This window comes from Scyliorhinus canicula, chromosome 7 (genome assembly GCF_902713615.1).
Source record: "Scyliorhinus canicula chromosome 7, sScyCan1.1, whole genome shotgun sequence".
Classification (NCBI taxonomy): Eukaryota; Metazoa; Chordata; class Chondrichthyes; order Carcharhiniformes; family Scyliorhinidae; genus Scyliorhinus; species Scyliorhinus canicula.
Genome location: NC_052152.1, coordinates 34,620,341 through 34,646,633, shown reverse-complemented (window position 1 = coordinate 34,646,633; position 26,293 = coordinate 34,620,341). Strand labels below are relative to the sequence as shown.

General features: G+C 45.5%; 1 protein-coding gene across 2 annotated transcripts in view; it reads left to right on the top strand.

Moving 5' to 3' along the window:
* Nucleotides 1–7,408: 7,408 nt before the first annotated feature.
* The window catches only part of LOC119968851 (vesicle transport protein SFT2B-like), a 54,663-nt gene continuing 35,778 nt past the window's right edge, over nucleotides 7,409–26,293 (top strand). The window contains exon 1 of one of the 2 annotated variants that reach the window (XM_038801734.1): nucleotides 7,409–7,541. In XM_038801734.1, the coding sequence (XP_038657662.1) occupies nucleotides 7,476–7,541 (66 nt within the window). In that variant the 5' untranslated portion in view covers nucleotides 7,409–7,475. Of the gene's footprint in view, nucleotides 7,609–26,293 lie in introns of both variants that reach the window. The other variant, XM_038801733.1, reaches the window with a different exon arrangement.

Here is a 26,293-nt window from a genome sequence, read left to right as displayed (position 1 = left end):
CCATACACATAAGTTTTGGTCGTGTCCCAGGCTGGACGAGTTTTGGACATCCTTTTTTGACACCATGTCGGCGATCCTGAGTGTGAAGGGGGATCCCTGCCCACTGGCAGCGGTTTTTGTGGTCTCCAATGTGCCAGAACTGCCGACGGGGGCAGGGGCGGATGTTCTGGCCTCGCTTCATCGATAGCATGGAGGTGCATCCTGTTGGGCTGGGGGTTGGTGGCGCCGTCGAAGGCTTTGGTGTGCACAGGTGACTTGATGGAATTTCTGCACCTTGAGAAGGTCAAATACACTGTTATGGGGTCGATGGAGTGGTTCTATCGTAGATGGCGACCGTTTATAATATACTTTAAAGAACTGGGCACTTCTAGTTATTAACGGGGGGAGCCTTTCTCATTATTGGGGGGACAGTTTAGGTGGAGCGGTAGTTGGAAGGAGGCAGGAGTATGTATTTTGTATTAAGCAAATAAAGGTTTGTTTCTGTCTGTTGTCATCTTCTATATGGAATGTTAAATTCAATAAAAATCATTTCCAAAAAAACATTTTTGGAACATCATGGCCAAATTTGAAAGTCATCATTGCTGTAAGTGTGGTGCATTACAAACTCTCGGGGTAAAAATTGGTTTCAACAGATACAGATGGTGTAGTTTGCGATCTGCCTGCAGCTGGTCGCGTTGAGGCAGGCAGCACATAAACTTTCCGCTGTCTCCTGATTTGCATGATGGCACTGTTGAGCCGAGTGTGATCCGCAGTGCTGGCTGCCTTAATACTTGACGCAGGGCCCAGCAGCATGTTTATGTTTGAGCTAATCTGCACATCATAAAGGGGATCTGCATTTATTAGAAGAAAACTGCTTCTGACTCGAGCAAGTGGCTGCAAGAAGAAGCTGAACAAATTGTGTGCCAGCTCACTGAAGGATGAGGTCACGCAAAAAATCAGCGGGCTCAGATGAGGACATCGATGAGGCGCCTATTGGAGTATTCCGATGAACATGCACATGCCTCGCATCAGGAGCATGGAAAATACTAGAATCTATCACAATCATACATAATGCTGGATAAACTCAGCAGGCCTGGCAGTGGCGAGAAACAGATGCGCCTGTGGTTGCTAAGCAATAACATTTTACTTCTCCAAGCATGTTTACTTTTGTAATGTGAGGGTCCCTTTAAGAAAAGTGTGCTTATCAAATAGCTGCAGTAATGACATTCTGTGGGTGGAATTGAGCTGTGATTCTGGCTTTTACTTTCGTTTTGAGCTGGAAGTTGTTTTGTAGCTGAGTTTTTGGTTTTGTTTTCAGTTGGGAGCTGCATTCAAACAAGGTGTATTTTGAGCTCCCTCTCTCCACATGCTAAAGAATGTCTTCAGATCACTTGATAATTTAAAAGTGATATCTGCTTCCTGTAGAGAATTGAAACCTGCTGTCTTTGTTAAAAAGGGTATTTGACTTATGGATGTTGTTACAAAAGTTATTAAGGGTTCCCATAGAGTATTGTACCTGTGGGGATTATTTGTGTTAGTAGTTGATAAACTGTTTACTGTGTGTTAATAAAATGTTAACTGCTGTTTAGCAGGGGCTGTTTAGCACAGGGCTAAATTGCTGGCTTTGAAAGCAGACCAAGACAAGCCAGCAGCACAGTTCAATTCCCGTACCAACCTCCCCGAATAGGTGCCGGAATGTGGCGACTAGGGGCTTTTCACAGTAACTTCATTTGAAGCCTACTTGTGACAATAAACGATTTTCATTTATGTTTCATTTAATTCATTCAAAGAATAAACATTGTTTTGTTTAAAAATACTTAAGATCTCTTTTGCACAACACTTGGAAAGTGGGCCCTTGTGCTTCTCGTTACCAAAATCTATTAAAAGTTGCCAGTCATGGCTTTTGTTCTATGATTTTGGTCGAGCGGATGCTGCGAAGGAATCCAGCAGATACTGAGAATGATGGGAAATTGTGGACAAATGTCGTGTTGGGTGTAATCTCACGGGAAGCAGAGTCGGAGCATCTATTCTCTCAGGAAAGCAGAGGTAGTTTTAAGGGCATATATTTGTATCGTTAAATATTAGAAATAAGGGGTGGGATTCTCCCAGCCCTGAGCCGGGCTGGAGAATCCCCGCGAACAGGCCACGCCGCCCCGACGCTGGCACGCGATTCTCTGCAGAGCGGAGAATTGGCGCCAACATGGTTGGCGCAGCGCCGGTTCCGGGCCACTCTCCGGCCTATAATACTTTTCACCTCACAACCCTTTCTATGTAAGAAAAAAAGACTGACCAAAACTCCCACACATGCAAACACCTTCGTCTAATATGAATCTAACACAGAACCACTCAATTAAATCTTGGGCGGGATTCTCGTTTTACGACGGCGTGAACGGGCCGCTGCCAGGACTAATTCTGGCCCCTACAGGGAGACTGCACGGCGCTGGAAACTGAATGTCCAGGGGTATTCAGTATTTAGGAACGACAGCCAAAAAGGAAAAGGCAATGGAGTGGCAGTGCTGGCTAAAGAGGAAATTGATGCAATAATGAGGACGGATATTAGCTCTGACAATGTCTGGGTAGAGCTGAGAAACACCAAGGGCAAACAACATTAGTGGGTATCGTATATCGACCCCCAAACTGCAGTGGTGAAGTTGGTAATGGCATTAAACAGAAAATTAGAGATGTATGCGATAAAGGAGCATCTGTAATTATGGGTGATTTTAATCTGCTTAGAGATTTGCAAATCAAATTAGCCACAATGTACGTAGACAGGGAATTCATGGAGTGTAGGCAGGATGGTTTTCTGTGCCAAGACGTTGAGGAACCAATTAGAGAACAGGCCATCCTAGACTGGATACTGTATGATGAGAACAAAATCATTGACAATCTAGTTGTGCGAGATCCTTCAGTGTAATTTGGGCAACTTGAGTGAGTGGGCAAATGAATGGCAGATGCAATAAAATTTGTAAATATGTGAGTTTATCCACTTTGGAATCAAAAACGAAAAAGCAGTCAATTATCTGAACGGCCATGAATTAGGAGAGATGAGGACACAATACAGGATGGATGGAGAGGGGGGAACAGGTGAGGACACAGTACAGGATGGATGGAGAGGGGGACAGGTGAGGACACAGTACAGGATGGAGGGGGGAGGACACAGTACAGGATGGATTGAGGAGGGGGTACAGGTGAGGACACAGTACAGGATGGAGGGGGGAGGACACAGTACAGGATGGATTAAGGAGGGGGGACAGGTGAGGACACAGTACAGGATGGATGGAGAGTGGGGACAGGTGAGGACACAGTACAGGATGGATGGAGAGGGGGGCAGGTGAGGACACAGTACAGGATGGATGGAGAGGGGGTATGGTTGAGGACCCAGTACAGGATGGATGGAGAGGGGGACAGGTGAGGACCCAGTACAGGATGGATGAAGAGGGGGACAGGTGAGGGCACAGTAAAGGATGGATGGAGAGGGGGACAGGTGAGGGCACATTAAAGGATGGATGGAGAGGGGGACAGGTGAGGACACAGTACAGGATGGATGGAGAGGGGGACAGGTGAGGACCCAGAACAGGATGGATGGAGTGGGGGACAGGTGAGGGCACAGTAAAGGATGGATGGAGAGGGGGACAGGTGAGGGCACAGTAAAGGATGGATGGAGAGGGGGACAGGTGAGGACACAGTACAGGATGGATGGACAGGGGATGGGTAAGGACACAGTACAGGATGGATGGAGAGGGAGACAGGTGAGGACACAGTACAGGATGGATGGAGAGGGGGACAGGTGAGGACCCAGTACAGGATGGATGGAGTGGGGGACAGGTGAGGGCACAGTAAAGGATGGATGGAGAGCGGGACAGGTGAGGACACAGTGCAGGATGGATGGAGAGGGGGGATGGGTGAGGACACAGTACAGGATGGATGGAGAGGGGGACAGGTGAGGACACAGTACAGGATGGATGGAGTGGGGGATGGTTGAGGACCCAGTGCAGGATGGATGGAGAGGGGGACAGGTGAGGACACAGTACAGGATGGATGGAGAGGGGGACAGGTGAGGACACAGTACAGGATGGATGGACAGGGGATGGGTAAGGACACAGTACAGGATGGATGGAGAGTGGGGACAGGTGAGGACACAGTACAGGATGGATGGAGAGGGGGATGGTTGAGGACCCAGTACAGGATGGATGGAGGGGGGGGGGGTGGATGGTTGAGGACACAATACAGGATGGATGGAGAGGGGGACAGGTGAGGACACAGTGCAGGATGGATGGAGAGGGGGACAGGTGAGGACACAGTACAGGATGGATGGAGAGGGGGGATGGGTGAGGACACAGTACAGGATGGATGGAGTGGGCCACAGGTGAGGACACAGTACAGGATGGATGGAGATGGGGACAGGTGAGGGCACAATAAAGGATGGATGGAGAGGGGGACAGGTGAGGACACAGTACAGGATGGAGGGGGGAGGACACAGTACAGGAAGGATAGAGAGGGGGGGACAGGTGAAGACACAGTACAGGATGGATGGAGAGGGGGACAGGTGAGGACACAGTACAGGATGGAGGGGGGAGGACACAGTACAGGATGGATTGAGGAGGGGGGACAGGTGAGGACACAGTACAGGATGGATGGAGAGTGGGGACAGGTGAGGACACAGTACAGGATGGATGGAGAGGGGGGCAGGTGAGGGCACAGTACAGGATGGATGGAGAGGGGGTATGGTTGAGGACCCAGTACAGGATGGATGGAGAGGGGGACAGGTGAGGACACAGTGCAGGATGGATGGAGAGGGGGACAGGTGAGGACACAGTACAGGATGGATGGAGAGGGGGACAGGTGAGGGCACAGTACAGGATGGATGGAGAGGGGGACAGGTGAGGACCCAGAACAGGATGGATGGAGAGGGGGACAGGTGAGGGCACAGTAAAGGATGGATGGAGAGGGGGACAGGTGAGGGCACAGTAAAGGATGGATGGGGAGGGGGACAGGTGAGGACACAGTACAGGATGGATGGAGAGGGGGACAGGTGAGGATACAGTACAGGATGGATGGACAGGGGATGGGTAAGGACACAGTATAGGATGGATGGAGAGTGGGGACAGGTGAGGACACAGTACAGGATGGATGGAGAGGGGGATGGTTGAGGACCCAGTACAGGATGGATGGAGGGGGGGGGGGGTGGATGGTTGAGGACACAATACAGGATGGATGGAGAGGGGGACAGGTGAGGACCCAGTACAGGATGGATGGAGAGGGGGACAGGTCAGGACACAGTACAGGATGGACGGAGAGGGGGACAGGTGAGGACACAGTACAGGATGGATGGAGAGGGGGGATGGGTGAGGACACAGTACAGGATGGATGGAGTGGGCGACAGGTCAGGACACAGTACAGGATGGGCGGAGAGGGGGGACAGGTGAGGACACAGTACAGGATGGATGGAGAGGGGGACAGGTGAGGACACAGTACAGGATGGATGGAGAGGGGGACAGGTGAGGACACAGTACAGGATGGATGGAGAGGGGATGGGTAAGGACACAGTACAGGATGGATGGAGAGGGGGATGGTTGAGGACCCAGTACAGGATGGATGGAGGGGGGGGGGGGCGGGGAATGGTTGAGGTCACAATACAGGATGGATGGAGAGGGGGACAGGTCAGGACACAGTGCGGGATGGATGGAGAGGGGGACAGGTGAGGACACAGTACAGGATGGATGGAGAGGGGTGATGGGTGAGGACACAGTACAGGATGGATGGAGTGGGCGACAGGTCAGGACACAGTACAGGATGGACGGAGAGGGGGACAGGTGAGGACACAGTACAGGATGGATGGAGAGGGGACAGGTGAGGACCCAGTACAGGATGGATGGAGAGGGGGACAGGTGAGGACACAGTACAGGGTGGATGGAGAGGGGATGGGTAAGGACACAGTACAGGATGGATGGAGAGGGGGATGGTTGAGGACCCAGTACAGGATGGATGGAGGGGGGGGGGCGGGGAATGGTTGAGGTCACAATACAGGATGGATGGAGAGGGGGACAGGTAAGGACACAGCACAGGATGGACGGAGAGGGGGACAGGTGAGGACCCAGTACAGGATGGATGGAGAGGGGATGGGTGAGGACCCAGTACAGGATGGATGGAGTGGGGGACAGGTCAGGACACAGTGCAGGATGGATGGGGAGGGGGACAGGTGAGGACACAGTACAGGATGGATGGAGTGGGCGACAGGTCAGGACACAGTACAGGATGGACGGAGAGGGGGACAGGTGAGGACACAGTACAGGATGGATGGAGAGGGGACAGGTGAGGACCCAGTACAGGATGGATGGAGAGGGGGGATGGGTGAGGACCCAGTACAGGATGGATGGAGAGGGGGACAGGTGAGGACACAATGCAGGATGGATGGAGAGGGGGACAGGTGAGGACACAGTACAGGATGGATGGAGAGGGGAAGAGGTAAGGACACAGTACAGAATGGATGGAGAGGGGATGGTTGAGGACCCAGTACAGGATGGATGGAGAGGGGGGATGGGTAAGGACACAGTACAGGGTGGATGGAGAGGGGTGATGGGTGGGGCACAGTACAGGATGGATGGAGAGGGGGACAGGTGAGGACACAGTACAGGATGGATGGAGAGGGGGGATGGGTGAGGACACAGTACAGGATGGATGGAGAGCGGGACAGGTGAGGACACAGTACAGGATGGATGGAGAGCGGGACAGGTGAGGACACAGTACAGGATGGATGGAGAGGGGAACAGGTAAGGACACAGTACAGAATGGATGGAGAGGGGGGATGGGTGAGGACACAGTACAGGATGGATGGAGAGGGGATGGTTGAGGACACAGTACAGGATGGATGGAGAGCGGGACAGGTGAGGACACAGTACAGGATGGATGGAGTGGGGGATGGTTGAGGACCCAGAGCAGGATGGATGGAGAGGGGGACAGGTGAGGACACAGTACAGGATGGATGGAGAGGGGGACAGGTGAGGGCACAGGTCAGGATGGACGGAGAGGGGCGTGGACAGGTGAGGACACAGTACAGGATGGATGGAGAGGGGAACAGGTAAGGACACAGTACAGAATGGATGGAGAGGGGATGGTTGAGGACACAGTACAGGATGGATGGAGAGCGGGACAGGTGAGGACACAGTACAGGATGGATGGAGTGGGGGATGGTTGAGGACCCAGAGCAGGATGGATGGAGAGGGGGACAGGTGAGGACACAGTACAGGATGGATGGAGAGGGGGACAGGTGAGGGCACAGGTCAGGATGGACGGAGAGGGGCGTGGACAGGTGAGGACACAGTACAGGATGGACGGAGAGGGGCGTGGACAGGTGAGTCAGTGCCAATTCCGCTGATGCCCGCAGGTGGGCGCTGTGTGTGCGCAGTGCGCATGCCCGTGCAGCCCGGCGCCTGCGCAGTGGGGACGGGGTGTGTGTCCGGTGTTTACCGAGTCGCTGGACGCAGAGAGACTGGAATATGGACAAACTGAAGAAAGTGCTGAACGGCAGCGAGTCCACCGAGAATGGAAGCCCCCTGAATGAGGTCAGCCCGAGGGATACACTCCCGCTTCAGTCAGGTTACTCCAGGATTACGGAGCTGCACAGCAACAGTAGGTCGGGGAGGGTTATCAGGGACAAAGTTGGCCAAAGCCCTGGGTGAGGGCAGGAGGGGGGTGGCAGCCTGGAATGGTGCTGCTGCTGTTTTACACTCACTACCTGCCAACCACTTTGATGCTGCGTCTGACATTTGAGTTGAATGAGGAAGCTCCCTGTTAACATTTCAGTGCAGCTGTGAGATTTCAGCCTCAGTACTTGAGAAGCAAGTATTCAGGAAATGTTGATTGTGACCGTGCAGCAGCTTCCATTTCCCCAGCAGCTCTAATGTCATAAAGCATTTCATAGGGACATTATCAGTCAAAATGTAACACTGAGCCACATTGAGATGTGAGGACACAAGATCAAAAGCTTGATCAGAGAGGCAGGTTTTTAAGAGTGTCTTAAAGCAGGTAGGCAAGACAGGGAAGTTTAATGTGGAAATTCTAGAGCTTCGGGCCTAGGCAGCTGAAGTGTTGGAAATTGGAAATGCACTGGTTGTCAAGATTGTAAAATAAATCTTATTTTGTATATCAAAGAGTCAAGGTAAGAGAGAGTGGAGTTATTATGGAAATGATAAACAGAATGTATCAGGAAGAGATAAAGAGTGCAAGTCTAAGAGTAAGTCAACAGATAAATATTAAAAGGACAAAACTTGAGGCTCTCCATCTGAATGCCCATAGCCTTCGAAACAAAACAGATGCATTGGCAATGCAAGTAGAGATTAATAACTACCATCTGACAGACATCACTGAGATATGGCTGCAGGATGGCATTGATTGGACCTGAATATTGAAGGATATGCATGTGGCTTTTAGGAAAGGTAGGAAGTTGGGGAAAAGTGGAGGAATGCTTCCATTAATTAAAGATGACATTGGTACATCAGAGGGGGATGACGCAAGTTCAGGAAACCAGGATATGGAAGTGGTTTAGATAGAGATGAGGAATGATAAAGGCAAAAAATCACTTGCGGGAGTGATGCACAGGCCGCGTAACAGTAATTGCATGCTAGTACATATGATAGTACAGGATATCGAAGTAGAAATAGTGGGAGCTTGTCAGAAAGGTACAGTGATTATCATGAGAGATTTTATTCTACATATAGACTGGAATAATCAGATGGGCAATGGTTGTATAGGTGACAAATTCATAAAATGTTTTCAGGATAATTTGTTCGATCAGCACATCTGGGAGTCAACCAGGAAGCTATACTAGACCTGATGTTATGCAATGAGATGGGATTAATTAATAACCTCATAGTGAAAGTGTCCTTTGGTAGCAGTGATCATATCATGATTCAATTTCATATTCAGTTTGAGGAAGAGAAGTGTGGGTCTAAGACTAAAAAAGTGAACTGACAATTTTGGTTAAGGAATAGATCGAGAGATGGAGTGACAGACATTTAAAGGAATATTTCTAAAGACACAAAATAGCATCAAATAGCAGAAGGGGAATCAAATCTAAAATGCATATAATTGCACAAAGGTGTGCGGTCAGGTCAGAAGATTGGACAGAATATAAAAACACAGCAAAGAATGACAAAAATTGATAAGGAGAGAAAAATAGAATAGAAGAGAAAGCAAGTTAGAAATTTAAAGACAGATAGTAAGAGTTTATGTCAATGTTTTTAAAAGAGTTAACCATTCGATTTTCCATTAGATCGGAAAATAAAAAATGCAATTCCTTTGTTCAAAAAGTAAGGGAAAGAGAAATCAGGAAACTATGGGCCAGATAGCTTGTCATAAGGAAAAGGTTAGAGGCTATGATCAAAGACGATATAGCAAGGCACTTAGAAAAATTCAAGGCAATCAGTTGGAGTCAACATGATTTTGTGAAAGGGGAAAGTTTATCCAAATTCTTCTAATAAGTCACACAAGCTGTGGGTAATGGGAATCCAGTAGGTGTATTGTACTTAGATTCTCATAAGGTGCCTTGTCAAAGGTTATTGTGGAAAATAAAAACTCATGGTGTGGGAGGTAATATATTTGCATGGATAGAAGATTGGCAACTAACTGGAAATGGGTATTTTTCTGGTTGTCAGGATTTTACGAGTGGTGTGCCACAGGGATCTCAATTGGGCTTTCAACTTTTACAATTTGGATGATAGAATCAATGGTATTGTTAAATCGCTGATGACTCAAAGGTAAGTGGGAAAGCAAATTCCAAAGTGGACATGAGGCTACAAAAATATATAGATAGGTTAGTTGAGTGGGCAAATGGCATGTAATGTGGGAAAATGTGAGGTTGTCTATTTTGGTAGGAAGAATAAAAAAAGAAGCATATTATCTAAATGGTGAGAGATTTCAGAGCTCGGCGATGCAGAGGGATCTGGGTTTCCTAGTGCATGAATTACAACAAACTAGTATACAGATGCAGCATTGTTTAGCACAGGGTTGGTTTAGCACAGGGCTAAATCACTGGCTTTGAAAGCAGACCAAGGCAGGCCAGCAGCACGGTTCAATTCCTGTACCAGCCTCCCCGAAAAGGCGCCGGAATGTGGCAACTAGGGGCTTTTCACAGTAACTTCAGTTGAAGCCTACTTATGACAATAAGTGATTTTCATTTTCAAGTAATTGGCAAAGCTAATAGAATGTTATTGTTTATTACGGAGGAGGACTTCTCTCATAGGATTGAGTGTTTTTGGAAATCCGTGCCACAGAGAGCTGTGGAGCAGAGTCCTTGTGTATGTTTAAGACTGGTATAGACAGATTCTTGATCAAGGGTTACGGGTAGGGGCAGGAAAGTGGATGTGAGGAATATCGGATCAACCATGATCTCATTGACTGGTGCAGTGGTTAGCACTGCTGCCTCACGCGCTGAGGACCCAGGTTTGATCCCGGCCCCCGGTTACTGTCTGTGTGGAGTTAGTACATTCTCCCCGTGTCTGTGTGGGGCTCGCCCCCACAATCCAAAGATGTGCAGGGTAGGTGGATTGGCCACGCTAAATTGGCCCTTAATTAGAAAAAATAATTGGCGACTCTATATTCTTTTTTAATGAATGGCGGAACAGGATTAAGGGACTGAACAGCCTACTCCTGTTCCTATTTTCTACGGTCTTATGGAATTGAATACAAAAGTAGGGAGGTTATACTTCAATTAGACAAGGCACTTATGAAACTCCGTCCAGAGTACTTTGTAAATATTGGTTTCTTTACTGAAGGAAAGATGTAAATGTGTTGGAGGCAGTTCAGAGAATGTTTAGTAGATTAATCCTAGAATCCCTACAGTGCAGAAGGAGGTCATTCAGTCCATCACATCTGCACCGACCATCCGAAAGAGCACCCTATCCAGCACCCCCCCCCCCCCCCCCCCCCTTTCGCCATAACCCCACCTAACTTTTGGATGGTAACGGACAATTTAGCGTGGTCAATTCATATCTTTGGACAGTGGGAGGAAACCGGAGCACCTGAAGGAAACCCACACAGGCAGGGGAGAACGTGCACACCCCATACAGTAACCCAAGGTCGGTATCAACCTCAGGTCCCTCGAGCTGTGAGGCAGCAGTGCTGACCACTGTGCCACCATGCCACCCTACCTGGAATGGGCAGGCTGTCTTAGGAGAATAGGCTGGACAGGCTAGATTTGTATCCACTGGAGTTTGGAAGAGTCAGAGGTTTATATTGAAACATATAAGATTCTGAGGGCTCGTGACAGGGTCAATGTGAAGAGGCTGTTTCCTCTTGCGGAAGATTCGAGAATGAAGCGCCGCAGGTTAAAAATAAGGGTCCACCCATTTAAGTTGGGGAGGAGAAAAATGCATTTCTCTGAAGGTTGAGAGAATTTGAAATTTTCTTCCTCAAAAGGTGGTTGATGCAGAAACTTTGAATATCTTAAAGGCAGAAGTAGATAGAGTCTCGATAAAGCAAGGGTTGAATTGTTATCAGGGGTAGGCAGGAATTGAATTTGAGGTTAAAGTTAGTTCAGCCATGGGGCGGCATGGTGGCGCAGTGTTTAGCACTGCTGCCTCATGCGCCGTGGACCCGGGTTTGATCCTAGGCCGGGTCACTATCCATGGGGAGTTTGCACATTCTCCCCGTGTCTGCATGGACCCTCACCTCCACAACCCAAAGATGTGCCGGGTAGGTGGATTGGCCACAATAAATTGCCCCTTAATTGGGAAAAAGGAATTAGGTACTCTAATTTTTGTTTTAAATTAGATCAGCCATTATCATATTGTGTGGTGCAGCAGGGTTGAGGGGCCGAGTGGCCTACTCCTAATTCGTATGGTAGTATTAGGTTGGAGGAGATTAGAGTTCAGGTGCTGTGAGCCATTGAGCATTTTGAATAGAAGGATGAGAATTTTACATTTGAGATGCTGCTGGATCAGGAGCCAGTGTAGGTCAGTGAGGACTGTGGTGATGGGTGAACAGCAATTGGTGCAAATTAAGATGCGGGCAGCAGAACTTTGGATAAGGTGAAGTTTATGGAAGGTGAGGGGTTGGTCTGGAAGAATTTTGAAGTTTGGTGATAATATAAACATGGATGAATGTTTCAATTGCAGATGGACTGAGTTAAGAGTGAACACGGGCAACATGTAATACAGATAGAAATGCATGGACTTGCTGGTTAAAAGGATATTGTGTTGGAAGTTCAATTTAGGTTGAAATATGATGTTACAGTTGCAAAGTATGGTTTAACCTCCAATTTGTGGCTGGTGAAAGTCAGTGGTTAGATGAGCTCTAATTGGGTCAGAGGAATGTGATTTATGTCTCCCTGGGGAGGGGTGGTGATGATGGGGGTAAATTCAAGATGAAACTATGGAAATACTTGAGTGAGTGGTAAATCTAAGGAACAGCTTCCTTGAGAGATAGCTAGCATTGTTTCAAAAGCAAATGAGATTGATTTCAAAAATATTAATATCCTTGTTGCTGGACATGTTTGCCAGAAATATGCTCCAGGAAGGGTAATCTAAATTCCTATGTTGTAATCCTTTTTTGTACTGTACATCGCTTTGTGTTGTATCTTCACAGCTGCTATGTATTATTGTGTGTTTAGCCTGAACACATGTCTGGCAGCTTGGTATTTACTATCTTTCAGAAAAGACAAGAGGTTGATGGGAATCCCACGTGATGCCTCGTCTACTATACTTTAGGGCTAGTTTCTAGTTCTGTGCTGCGCTAACCTGTACGTGGCATGCGTAATGGTGAAGGTTCATGGTTGAGTTTATTGGCCTAGTATGCTTATTGAAATTGCCTATCAGCAGTGAACTCCAGTTTAAACATATTGGGAGAAGGCCTCATGGTATTAGCAAGGTCTTTGGCATGACTAGCAAAGTCACAAACAGAAAGCTTTGTCACAACTGCACGCAAGTAATTCCTGTCCACACGCTGTCATGTCTGCTTTCCAAAACTTTACAGTTAAAGTTGGGCCTATTTGCCAGTCAAGCACTGAATCATGTAATCGAACAGCCACCACTGGAACCTTGTTTTTGTCGTTCATCCTTTTAACTTAGTGTGCATCTGAGTGACCTTAACAGCATATTATTTACATACTGTTTAGATTTCTTTTGGGGGTTTGTTCAACTTTTTAAAAGTTTTACGCAAAAATAGACGAGCTGGTGATTCATATGAAATTTAGTATAGCAGCTATAAATGTGTATGTAATTTCTGTACTTAATATTTTATTAAAAATAATTCTGTGGCTAATGAAATATGTGAATAATTTACGCTGGTACATTTGTAGGTCAGGGTTGTATTATAAGTGTGTACATTGCAGCGTCGAAAAAGGTCAAATTTTATGTTGGTCTGTCTGATTTCTTTGTGGATAACTCAGTCTGCTCTGGATGATGTGTTTTTTTAACAATTTAATCTAGGCCAGTGTTACAGTTGTTCTACTCGGCCTTCTATGGTACCTTTGTTTTGAAAATTGTATTCATGGATGTGGACGAATATGTGGCATTATGGGTTGGAGCCTGAAGAAATTAAATCTTTAAACTTCTTTTCCAAGCTGAAGGCGCCTGTCAAATATGTGGGACTGTCAGGCCTTATTTTTGTCCTGTTCCATACGATTTCGGAATTGCAGCCAAACTCTCTTCCTATTTGGTGACGTTTCCCTGCGTCCCGTCAACTATGGTTGACGCGACAATCTACCATGTCCATTCCATTTCATGCATTTTTGCTCTCATCCCTTCCCTTTCTCCGAGAAACAAGCTGGGGTTTCCCATATCCTCCACTTCCAGTTCAACAGTCTCCTCATTCAACAGATCACCCTCCGCCATTACTGCCACCTGCAGTATAACGCCACTACCAAATATATCTTCCTCTTCCCTCCCCTTTCAACATTCCAAAAGGACCATTCCCTTCACAATAAGCTGATCTATTTTCTCAACATCCATGTCTTCCCCCGTTTCTCTGAACGGTAGCTCTTGATCTGCATTCCATTTCCATTCAAACGTCCTTGAGAGTCCAGAAGTATCTCTCTTTATTTATTCTTCTCATTGCCATTTCCTTTTGCCTTGCAAAATAATCCCTTGTGTCATTTCATCTCTTCTGTCTTTCACCTTTTCAGGGACCTGTCGTTTACTTCTCTTACTCCCCCCCCTCCCCCTCGCCACTCTTCCCCGCCTCTGCATTTGCTTAAAACCCGTTACATCTTACATTTTTCCCAATTCTGATGAAAGTTATTGACCTGAAACATGAACTCTATTTCTTTCTTTCTTCACCAATGCTGCCAGAACTAAGTTTTTTCAGAATGTTCTGCCTTTATTTTGAGTTAATATTTCTTCTTGCCTTCATCAGAACCTTGATTTTGGCGAAGCTTATTCCTATTTTCTTTTGCATTCCCGCTGTCTCTCCTGTGGAAATTTCATTTCTGTGAAGGGTTTTGGTCATTGGTGTTCAAAAATACTTTGAAGCAATCTCATTCTTTCAAAGCTACCTTTGCCAATCTACAGCAGGCGACCTATAAGGATGGGTCCACAGGCTCCCACAAATCAGATTTATTTTAGTTTTTTTCTCAACTTAAGAATTTGCAACTGTTAGGTCACTTGTAACAAAAGTAATGTTGAATGCCTTTGTCTGACCTTAGCCTGCAGTCTTGTTTGAGCAGGTATTAGTACAACATATAGGGATGTCCATTATTCTTCCCAAACGTTCTGCCATTTATGAAGCAATTACTTTGACATCTGTCTTTTGGAATTTCAGATGATGCACCTTACCAGTCTTTCTTATCAATAAGATCATAAGAAATAGGAGCAGGAGTAGGTTATTCGGCTCATTGAGCCTGCACTGCCATTCTGTAAGTTTATAGCTGATTGTGGCCTTAACTCCACTTTCCTGCCTCTCCCCATAATCCTTTACTCCCCTGGATATTTAAAATCTGTTTAACTCAGCCTTGAAAGTATTCAATTATCCAACCTCTAGTATTCTCTGTGGAAGAGCATTCCAAAATCTCTGAGAGAAAAATCCTCATCATCTCCATCTTAAGTGGGAGACACCTTTTATTTTTAAACTGTGCCACCTAGCCCATGAGGGGAAATATCCTCAAGCATCTACCTTGTCGAGCCTCCTCAGAATCTTTTCTGTTTCAATAAGGGCACCCCTCATCCTTCTAAACTCCAGTGGATACAAATTCAACCTTTCCTCATAAGGCAACCCCATCAGCGTAGGAATGAACTAAATAAGCTTTCTCTGAGCCGCTTCCAATGCCAGTATATCCCTCAAGTGAGGAGATGGAGACAGAAATGGCACACACTACTCTAGGTACGGTCCCATCAATGCCCTGTACATATGTAGCAAGACTTCTCTCTTTTTATACTCCACTCCCTTTGCAATAAAGGGCAACCATTCCATTTGCTTTCTTAATTCCTAGCTGTGCCAGCATGCTAATATTTTGTGATTTATGTACAAGGACACCCAGATCTCTTTGTACACAGTGTTCTGCATTTCTCTTCATTTAAACAACTCCAAAATAATCTATATAATTAATGGTCTATTGAATTATTTTAAACGAAGACCTCCAACTGGCTTTGAGTTATCCCCATGAGTAATTTGACAATTTGAGCTATAGTTAATTCCAGGGGGTCTACCACTTGGAAATCTGTAGTTACATAACACTTGTGTTGGAATTCCTTTGGGAATCTCAAGCTGCAGATGTTTTGAAAGCACCTGAATGCTGTTCCCAGATGAATACTAAACTAGCTCTATATTCTTTTGCCAGCACTCTGTACGTGAAATGTAGAGTAAAATGGAGTGGTAATCTTTACAATGGATGCACTTCCATTCTGATTCAGAACTACCTCCAAAATGTCTGCTTAAATGTGATCAAAGATCACCACAATACATTCAAATTGTCATGAAACAGGACACCTTTGTCTAAATCTGCTTCTGAATAGAAGGTAGGTACATAAGTCAGAAATCATGAAATTTGTGTAAAAGTAGTAGGAGGGAATGGATCTTATTCATTATTGCAAGATGAATTTGTAGTCTTGACAACACAGTGGTAGGAAGCATCAGTTTTCACTGTCACAGTTTTTAAATTTCTTTCCCTAAATATTGGCTTATTAATTCCTATGAATGTAAAGTAATTTTTAAAATTCATTAACAGGATGTGGGCTTTGCTGGCTAGGCCAGCATTTATTGCCCATCCCTAATTGCGCTTGAGGAGGTAGTGGTGAGCTGCTGCCTTGAATCCAATGCATGAAAAGTTAATTAACATCAGCAGCGACATGGCCATTAACCTGAAGTGCTTTGTCATCAAATCTGTTGGTTTTCCTGCATTCACTGAATTGAGGCATTCTGATTTGAATTAAACCCTTCCGATTTCTATTTCCCAAAGATCAACAAGTTCCAAAATCCAGCATAGGCTCAGTCCCAAGGTTGCCAGGTTTGAGTTACTCTACCTTTACAGATAAAATAGTACAACTCAGAAGGAAAAAGGTGTAGAGACTTGAGGGTTCAGAAACAAAAAAAAATTGAAAAGATTTGTTTGGGTGGATTGAGGAGAGGATGGCGGAGAAGAATATAGCATCCAAGGTTTCACAAAAAGAGTATCAAGCTAACAACAATAATCTTTATTGTCACAAGTCGGCTTACATTGCAATGAAGTTACTGTGAAAAACCCCTCGTCTCCACACTCCGGCGCCTGTTCGGGTACACAGAGAGAGAATTCAGAATGTCCAATTCACCTAACAAGCATGTCTTTCGGGACTTGTGGGAGGAAACCGGAGTACCCAGAGAAAACCCACGCAGACTCAAGGAGAACATGCAGATTCCGCACAGACAGTGACCCAGCCAGGAATCAAACCTGAGACCCTGGTGCTGTGAAGCCACTGTGCTACCGTGCTAAGTGATGTTAAGTGTATACATATCATCAATTAGGTTGTAATTAATTAATTACATCCAATTTTGAACACCTTATTTTAAAAACATGTCAAGGTCAGAGAGAATATACAGAAAATATACATTATTATGGGGAGGAGAAGCTTTAGTTCTGAAGAGAAACTAGAGAAATTGGCACCAGCGAATGTTTTTTAAAAAAAAAATCAGGCATGCTCAAACAATATAGTAATTATTACAAGGTAATTAGTGTTACAAATATGACGTTTTTAAGATTATGTTTTGGGATTGTTGGCTTAATTTGAGGTAAAATGGAGTAGTGAAGGGATTCATGTGACCTACTCCAAATAGTGCTTGACAACAAGCATGCGCAGCTTTGATGCTCCAGAGACAGTGAGGTACAGATTGCTTTACTGGGAAAGAGTTGCAAGATATTAATGCTGTCAACAATGGCGAAAGCATCTGTGCTAACTGGGTAAATTGTTATTCTTCAAGTCACACAGCACGATGGTAGGGATGTCATGGGGATGGGGAGGTGGTGGTGTAGTGCATTATCACTGGACTAGTAAACCAGAAATCCAGATTAATCCTCTGGGGACCCAGGTTCAAATCCCGCCGCTGCATTCAATTAAATTCAAAAAGAATCTGGAATTAAAGGTGTAATGATGGCCATGGACACCAATGTCGATTGTCTAGAAACCCATCTGGTTCACTAGTGTCCTTTAGGGAAGGAAATCTGTCTTCCTTACCTGGTCTGGCTCACATGTGACTCCAGACCCACAGCAATGTGGTTGACTGTTAACTGGCCATTCAAGGGCAATTAGGCTTGTGTAATAAATGCTGGCATGGCCTGCGAAGCCCACGTCCCATGAACAAATAAAACGAAAGGTTTACTTTAGTTATACTTTAAACTGTCTATTTAATTTCAAGATCAAATGTTGCTTGGGGTCTAACGGGTAACTAATTATTTCTGACTGGATATAATGCCCATGGTATTCACGTCACCATGAAAATCAGAGACAGTGGGCGCGATTCCCGAAATGGAGACAAAGTCCCGACGCCGGAGTGAAAACCAGAGTGTTTCACTCTGGCGTCGGAGCCCGCTCCCAGCCCCCTATTCTCCCACCCACGTGGGACTAGGAGCAGCATCGCGTATTTTACGCGCGCTGGGAACTTGCTGCCACGTATAAAGCGGCGCCGCTTAGATGACGCGGCCGGCGTTGCGCAAATGAAGTCACCCGTGCATGCGCGGTTGACGTCCTCCCCGAGGCCGCCCCGGAAGAAGATGGCGGATGGATATTGCGGGGCGGCGGAGGAAAGGCGGTCCTCCTTTAGAGAGGTCGGCCCGCCGATTGGTGGGCCCCGACCGTGGGTCAGACCCAATCGGAGGCCCCTCCGCCCCGGTGCAGGAACACACAACCCCCCAGCATTCCCGCACAGTTCCCGGTGTGGACGGCGCCGGCGGGAATCTGTCGTGTTGGGGCAGCCACTCGGCCCATCTGGGCCGGAGAATTGGCGCTCGCCTTTTGCAAATGGTGAACGCCGATTCTCCGAGCAGCCAGCCGTGATTCTCGCCGCGCTGGTTTGGAGGGGGTGGGAGAACCGCGTGCGGGTGCCGGGGCAGCATGGCGGGACTTTCGCAGCGCCCCGCCGATTCTCCCACATGGCGTGGGGGGGGGGGGGGGGGGGGGGGGAGAATTCCGCCCAGTGAGAGAGGCACCAAGTCTCCATTGTTCACCACAGAATATAGTTCACCTGGAGATTGAAGAGACCACGGGTGGCACGATGGTGCAAGTGGTTAGCACTGCTGCCTATGGCGCTGAGGATCCAGGTTCGACCCTGGCCTCAGATCACTCGTGTGGAGTGTGCACATTCTCCCTGTGCCTGCATGGGTGTCGCCCCCATAATCCCATGTGCAAGTAGGTGGATTGGCCACACAAAATTGCCCCTTAATTGGAAAAAAATAATTGGATGATCTAAATTTATTTTTTAAAAGAGATTAAAGAGACCAAGTCATGAGGATTTAACCAAGACTGGAAGATTCGGCTAGCTTTGGCTAGCGGGAGGAATCTCCAGGAGTCCCCAGCTGGAAAAGGGAAGGAAGCCAGCTGGAGCAGAGAATAGCTTTGGAATAGTTCCTGGAGAATTAAGTGTCCACTTAAGGGACATAATATCGCTCAACAGTGAAAGTTGACTTTCTGCCATTTTAAAAGTTAAATGGGAGATATTTTCTGTAGTTTAGGGCATAAGTTCCCAACTGAATAGTGCATAGACATGGTTGCTTATAGTTTGGTTAGTACAGTAAAAGTCTTACAACTTGAAATGTTGTTGTCTGATCCTTCTAGTCAGTCACTGGAAATTCAAATATCTCATTCAAGGAGCCCGATGGTGCAGTCCACAATGAAGATATGGAATCAGTTGAGGAGGCATTTTAGGGTGGAAGGGATGTCGGTGCTAATGCCGCTGTGCGAATATCATGGGTTTAAGCGGGGGGGGGGGGGGGGGCGTTGGGGATGGATACTGTATACAGGAGGTGGAGAGAAGTGGAGCTGGTCAAGGTGAGGGATCTGTATTTGGAGGAAGGGTTCGCCAGTCTGGAGGAGCTAAGGGAGAGGGTAGAGCTGCCGAGGGGGAGTGAGTTCAGTTATCTGCAGGTTACGGACTTTGCGCGAAAGGTCTAGAGGGGGTTCTCTAGGTTGCTGGCATACACCCTGCTGGAGCGACTGCTGCTTCTGGATGTGGAAGGCGAGGGCTGAATTGGGGATATGTACAAGTGGCTGGGGAGCAGTGAGGTGAGCGGGTGGTGAAGATCAAAGAAAAATGGGAAGCGGAGTTGGGAGGGGAGATCAATTGGGGAGTATTGAGTGAGGCACTGCGTAGGATAAACGGGACCTCTTCTTGTGCAAGGATGAGCCTGATACAGTTTAAGGTGGTGCACAGGGTGCATGTGACTCGCGAGAGAATGAGTGGGTTCTTTCAGGGGGTAGCAGATGAGGGTGAGAGGTGTGGCCGGGGGCCAACTAATCACGCGCACATGTTTTGGGGTTGCAAAAAAATTGTGATGATTCTGGGCGGGAGTGTTCGTGGTCTTAGCCAGGATAGTGGGGGAGGTTGTGGACCCGGACCCTTTGGTGGCGATATTTGAGGTTTCAGAGAAGCCGGAGCTCATGGAGAGGAGGAAGGCCAACGTCTTGGCCTTGGCCTCTCTGATTGCACGGCGGCAAATTTTGCTGGAGTGGCGTTCGGCATTGCCACCGGGTGTAGCAGCTTGGACCTGTATGAGTTCCTGCGATTAGAGAAGATAAAGTATGAGTTAAGGGGCTCTTCAGGGGGGTTTGAGGAAATGTGGGGGATGTTTGTGACCGTATTTGAGGGGCTGTTCGTCGCGGGGGAGGGGAGGGGGAAAATCTGTACAGACTGTATAGTTGATTGTTGGGAAGTATGTTTCCCAGGGTGTTTCTTCGCTGTACCCTGTTTTGATACCTGTTTGTAATAAAATACATTTTTTTAAAAATAGGAAATTCAAATATTTTTATAAAAGTTATTGATTTATATGGATATCATAACAAAGGCTCCTGTGAGATTTTGAATCCACAGACGGAGATGATTGCACTTGGATTTTCCAGGGTATAAATGAAGAAGATTTTGCTACTTTTTGCTGTATTCATTGAAATGTTAACATGGCTACTTCGATTACAGAAGCTCTCCTCAAAAGAGGGGACCTGTTTTTGAGTGCCATGCCACAGTTAACAAAGATTGATTTGAAGACGGCAGCAGATCAGTTGGAAATCATTTCAAAAGTGAGCAGCAAAAAATGAGATTATGTTGTACCATTTGCTCAATGTCTGAACCTTGAGGAAGAGAAAAGTAATCCAGATAAAATGCAAGTAGAGTTAACAAGGATTCAATTATAAATGAAGCAACTCAAATCGGAAAGCGTTTGAGAAAAAACAAATTTTGATTTTGAGTAAGGAAAAAATACGTGAAGTTGAAAGAAAGTGAAAATTTGAATTAGAATTTCAAAGAGCATGAACAAAGAATAGCCTTAAATTGCTGAGAGAGAGAAGCCAGAAAATGTGAACAGGACAGAGAAACACTTCAATTACACAAACAAGGAGTAACAGGAAGACTTTAACTCCTGACTTTATTTGACAGTGAATATTTGCTTACTGCCTAAAGGCAAGTAAGGAAGGCGTTTAAATGCATTTTGTCTCATTTGAGAAAGGGTGAAATAAATTTGGGCAATTTTATTACAGAACGTTTTGGTAGGGAAAGTGTTCGAAGTTTATTTGTCACTTTCAAATGTATAGTCTAATTATGATTTTGTGAATGTTATGCTTAATGTGCACAAGTTAGTTCCATAAGCTTATAGGAAAATCTGAAGAAGAGACCACATCACTTTTGTTGACAGTTCTAGAGAAAAAGTGTTGCTAATTTCTAAAGTGTGCTTTACACTTGGGCAGCATGGCAGCACAGTGGTTAGCATTGATGCCTACGGCGCTGAGGACCCAGGTTCAAATCCCGGCTCTGGGTCACTGTCCGTGTGGAGTTTGCACATTCCCCCCCGTGTCTGCGTGGGTTTCATCCCCACAACCAAAAAGATGTGCAAGTTAGGTGGATTGGCCACGCAAAATTGCCCCTTAATTGGAAAAAATAATTGGGTACTCTAAATTTTTTTTTAAAGTGTGCTTTACACTTAATTGCTCTGTTTTATAACCTTTGCTGTAGAGTCGCCAGGTATCTTTATGATACCACCACGAGGGTCAAGTTCAAGTGCTGATCAATAATTCAATACACCAGTTATTAAGTTTCAAATCAAAACACATTTATTATATACACAGTCAATCGCTACTCATGCATACAATACTGCTCACTAGACTATCTCTAACACTAAAAGGCCAATACTTAGCTTTGGAAACTGGCCAACCAGGTCAGGGGAACAAATGGCCTTTCGTTCGATTCTGAGTCTACAGGCTTCCAGCTGGTATGGACGAATGGTTAGCCTATCTCGTAGCGTGTTTTGACTGGACACTTACTTGGTTGGTGCAGCTGCTAGGCAGGTCATGGTCAAGAGTTGTTTCGAGCTGCCGAGAAGACCGAACTGAAGTTGGGGACTCTATTTTATAGTCCCCAGGGGCTTCGTGCCCTTTTGGTATCTGGTTCCAATTGATTGGACTAAGTTCTGATCATTTAATTCGATTTCTCCAAAACTGGAGCTGTTCCCTGATCGCTGGGTGGTTCCTATGTGTCCGTTGACCTTCCTTTGTCTTGGCTCCTGCTGGTGCCGAGGAGTCTGGTTTGGTCTTGATTACTCTTAATGTTTCCAATTGTTCCTGTGGATCGTTCATTACTATGCAGATGGTTTTTGGTTTCGGCTCTGTGTGGGTTTCTACAAGTTCTAATATACATGAAACTTTGCCCCTGCTTGTTTTCCTGTGCTTGGCCATTTCTCCCTGCATTCTTAGCGGATCTCCATTTTGGAGTCGGGAAGTGGCCAACCCAGGTGGCTACAAAAGACATGATATTTAATATGTGGTATAGAGCTGTGAAGCTTGATCAGCATTTTGAAAACTTTAAATGAAGTGTTGTTAATGGAAGAATTTAGCCTTTTCGGAATAAGGTCCCATCTAAAAGACCACATAGTTTCTAAAATAATAGAAGTTGCTGTTTGTTCCGAACTATCCCACAAGCACATAGTTGACAGTAAACTTTGTTTGCCAAACCGCACAGAGGCTGGAGAAATGGGAAGTGATAACCAACAAAATGTTATTTACAATGAGGAGGATAGCAGAAATGAAAAGACTGAAACTCCTCAGAGCAGTATAAAAAATAGTATGGAGAATAAGTATGGTTCAAGGAAACCAACAGGTTATTTTTGCCTTAAGAAGAACCAGATGAAGTTAGATTGCTGGATATTAAAACCCAAAACCGCATTTGTTAGCATGTGTGGCGTGACTGCAGAGGGTGTTGCACTAATGTCAAACCAGTAGCTTCAAATGGATTTACTATTGGTTGTATTCATGGATGAGGTCTCCACATCTTTGCCCAGTGAAGCAGGCACACAAATAAATATTCTAAGACAGTGTTTTTCAAACTTTTTTTCCCGGAACCCACTTTTACCAACCGGCCGACCTTCGACACCCACACCGGCCGATCTTTGGCATCCACTATTATTGCTTACTTTAATGCAATAGGTGAGCCTTCTTGGGCCTCACCATCCCACTTGCTTTGTCATTCAATGTTACATTTCTGCTAAGGCTAGCCGCCGACTTAAGCTCTCGCTGCAACCTTTGAAAAAAATCAAGAGGTTTGTCTTCGAACTCGCCATATCTTTGAAGTTTTGAGGGTTTTAAACTTCCATTTGACAGTACTTCCCTGCATATGACACACATGGACTTTGCATCCTGATTTGCATTGGCAAAATTAACAATGCCGTACCTCAAGAAATCATCTTTATACAGCTTAATTGTCTGGAGCTCCAGATACAGCTCACACCAGCACTGCTTTGTCCTGCCGTGACCTATCCTGAGAAGCGCTCTCCAGCAGATTCAGTTGTGAGATCCTAGCCTGTTTGTGTCTCTGGCCCTCTCTTCCTTTATTACAGTCACAGTCCTGTTGCTTGCTTGCTGGCAGCTACAAAATGGAGGAATCTCTCCTTCGTGATTTTACGCCCGGGGCGTGTGACCTGCCCTCTGCCGCCACTTCTGGCGGGAAGACCTCATCGGTCATTTAAAAATCTGGTCCTGAGACAGCGTGCTGACATCAGGAGGAGTCAGTCTACCCTGCTAGACTCCGCTCCTGTGCACTGCTACATCCAGCTGAGAGGGTACGCTTACGCGGGACGGCCGGCATTTTTGAAAGCTCGTCGCAGTCTGTATTTTTGAAAGCCAGTTGCGCCTGTTGGGCCCTCTTCCCTCGATCGGGAACGCCATGACCAATCGGTGACCTTGAGTTTGAAAATGACTGTCCGAAGAGGTGTAGGGTTAGCTCAATTGCTAATAATGTTAGGTAAGCTATTTTGGAATGTATTCATCAAAGGTACTGATTGAGGTTGTTCAACTGCTCCGTTATGTAAAGTTAATTGAAAACGTGTTTGAATTTCTGGTATTTTAACTGTGGGAATTGTTTAAGTTGTTTATTAATGGTGTTGATTTCACTCTGGGAATAAAGTTCTGCATCTCCAGTGGTGTCAGTGAAGTCCAGTGAAACAGCGCAAGTTGAAAATACATCAAATGTCATACCGAAATCCATGACTATCTGTACTCCTAATGTAAAAAGTCCAGCTCTAACCAAAGTTGTGTCCAAAGAGTCAAAAGCTCAAATTTCTGAGGTTAAACTGACGCTCGAACCTCAGACTGACATTGGAGGCAATTGGAAAAGAACTGAAGCTGTTTGAATTAACCTGCGTGCAGATCCTTAGCAGCAGGTGCCTACCCAAGATCGAGCAGAAGCACTTCCAGGCTGTTGGAACAACAAAGGAAGACGGTGCTTGGAAACAAAATGATTTGGTTGTACCTAATGTTGATTCTATGAAACTTCAAGGAAGAATTTGAGTTCTGGAACATAAATTAAAGCTTCAGAGTGATGAAGCTGTTGTTCTAGTGAGAAGAATTGAGCAAAATCTGTGCTGAGTGGAGAAAAGAATCAGGAATAATTTGTGAGCTGGCTAGAAACAAGTAACATCATTCTTTTGCCTGATCACCAATGTGACCTTACGGAAATTCTTAAAGCAATAGAGGAGAGGAGAAGGATCCACTTGTTTGGCTGGCTGAGACTGTCCTTATGACCTGACAATAAAATCCTACTGTCATGAAAGAATGGTGATCTGGAGTTAAAACCTGAACAAAGTGGGTCACGGGCTGGCACATGTGTAATGGACAATGGTTTCTTTGTGTGCCTTAGTATTCTGTGGTTCTAGCTGAAATGAAACTGAACAAAATAGTGTAGAATTTCATCTTTTATAAAATGGGCATATATGGTAATAATGAAAATGGAAAACTGTTCGTTTTTAAAAAGAATAGATAAAGATATTTTAAACCATGCATGAAAAGACAAATTGTAAACTGCAGGTACAATGCAATGTTTTGCATAGGGCAGTATAGTTTTCTCAATTACTTTGCATTTTGATTGTGTATGGAAAACATTTTACCCGGAAAATGCAAAGATTCATGATTACTACTAGCTCCTTTTAAGTGTTTTTTAATTAACAGTTTGAAGACTTTTCGTACTGCACAGCACTATTTAGAAAATAACTGTTTAGCGAACAACATCTTTTAGTTCAATAAAATAGTCATCCACTTGTCAAAACTGTAAAACGTGAACAAGGAGACGCTCAGCGGAAATAGTCAAAACTGTCAAGTTGAAGAGAGCTAGGTAAATGTCTACTGGAAATGAGTCTGAATGTGCAGGCAAATTATCAAACACGCAGTAGGATATGATGGTTCCAGGAATTGTGGAAAACACTAAGTTTAAATAGTGGAAGTAAATGTATTATTGTGCATTGATAACTTACTTTTGATATGTTCAGAAGGAGGCCATTCATCCCATTGTGTCTGCATCAGCTGTCTGAATGAACTTTGTAAATTTGTGACAATTTCCTGCCTTTTACCCATACCCCTGCACATTGCTTCCATTCAAATAATCATTAATGCCCTTGAATGCCTCAATTGAACCTGCCTCCATCACACTTCCAGGCAGAGCATTCCAGACTCGAATCACTCACTGTTTGAATTTTTTTCTCTTACATCGCACTTGCTTCTTTTGCAAATCACTTTAAATCTGTGCCCTCTCATTCTCAATTATTTTGCAAGTGGGAAGTGTCTCCCTATCTACTCCGTTCAGCCCCCTCATGATTTTGAATACTTCTGGTCAAATGACCTCTTAGCCTTCGCCTCTTCACATCACTGGAACCATTTTTGTCAACATATCTTGCACTCTCTCCAGTACTTTCACATCCTTTCTATAGTGTGGTGCCCAGAACTGTATACAATATTTCAGCTGAGATCTAACTAGTGTCTTGTATAAGCTCAGGATAACCTCCTTGCTCTTGTACTCTATGCCCCTATTAATAAACCCCAGGATGCTTTATTAACTGCTCTCTTCACTTACCGTGCTACGTTCACTAACTTATGCACATGCACTCCTTCTGCTTCAGCACAGAGAAAGAGGTTTCAGGTAATTGAGTATGTGGGGGCCGAGTCTCTGCTACTCCATGGATCAAATGGAATTCTCATTTTCATGCATCCTGAACAACTAATGGACAAGCCTACATTTTTGCCACTCAGAGCCTTGTCAGTGAAAAGGGGAGAGACTTAATGGACTACAAGGCCCAAATGCTGCAAAGAAGTGAAGAACATTTATATTGCTTTTATGGTGAATCAGTTTGGTTTTGATGTTCCTGGGCTATAAAGTTATCTTACCCCAAGTA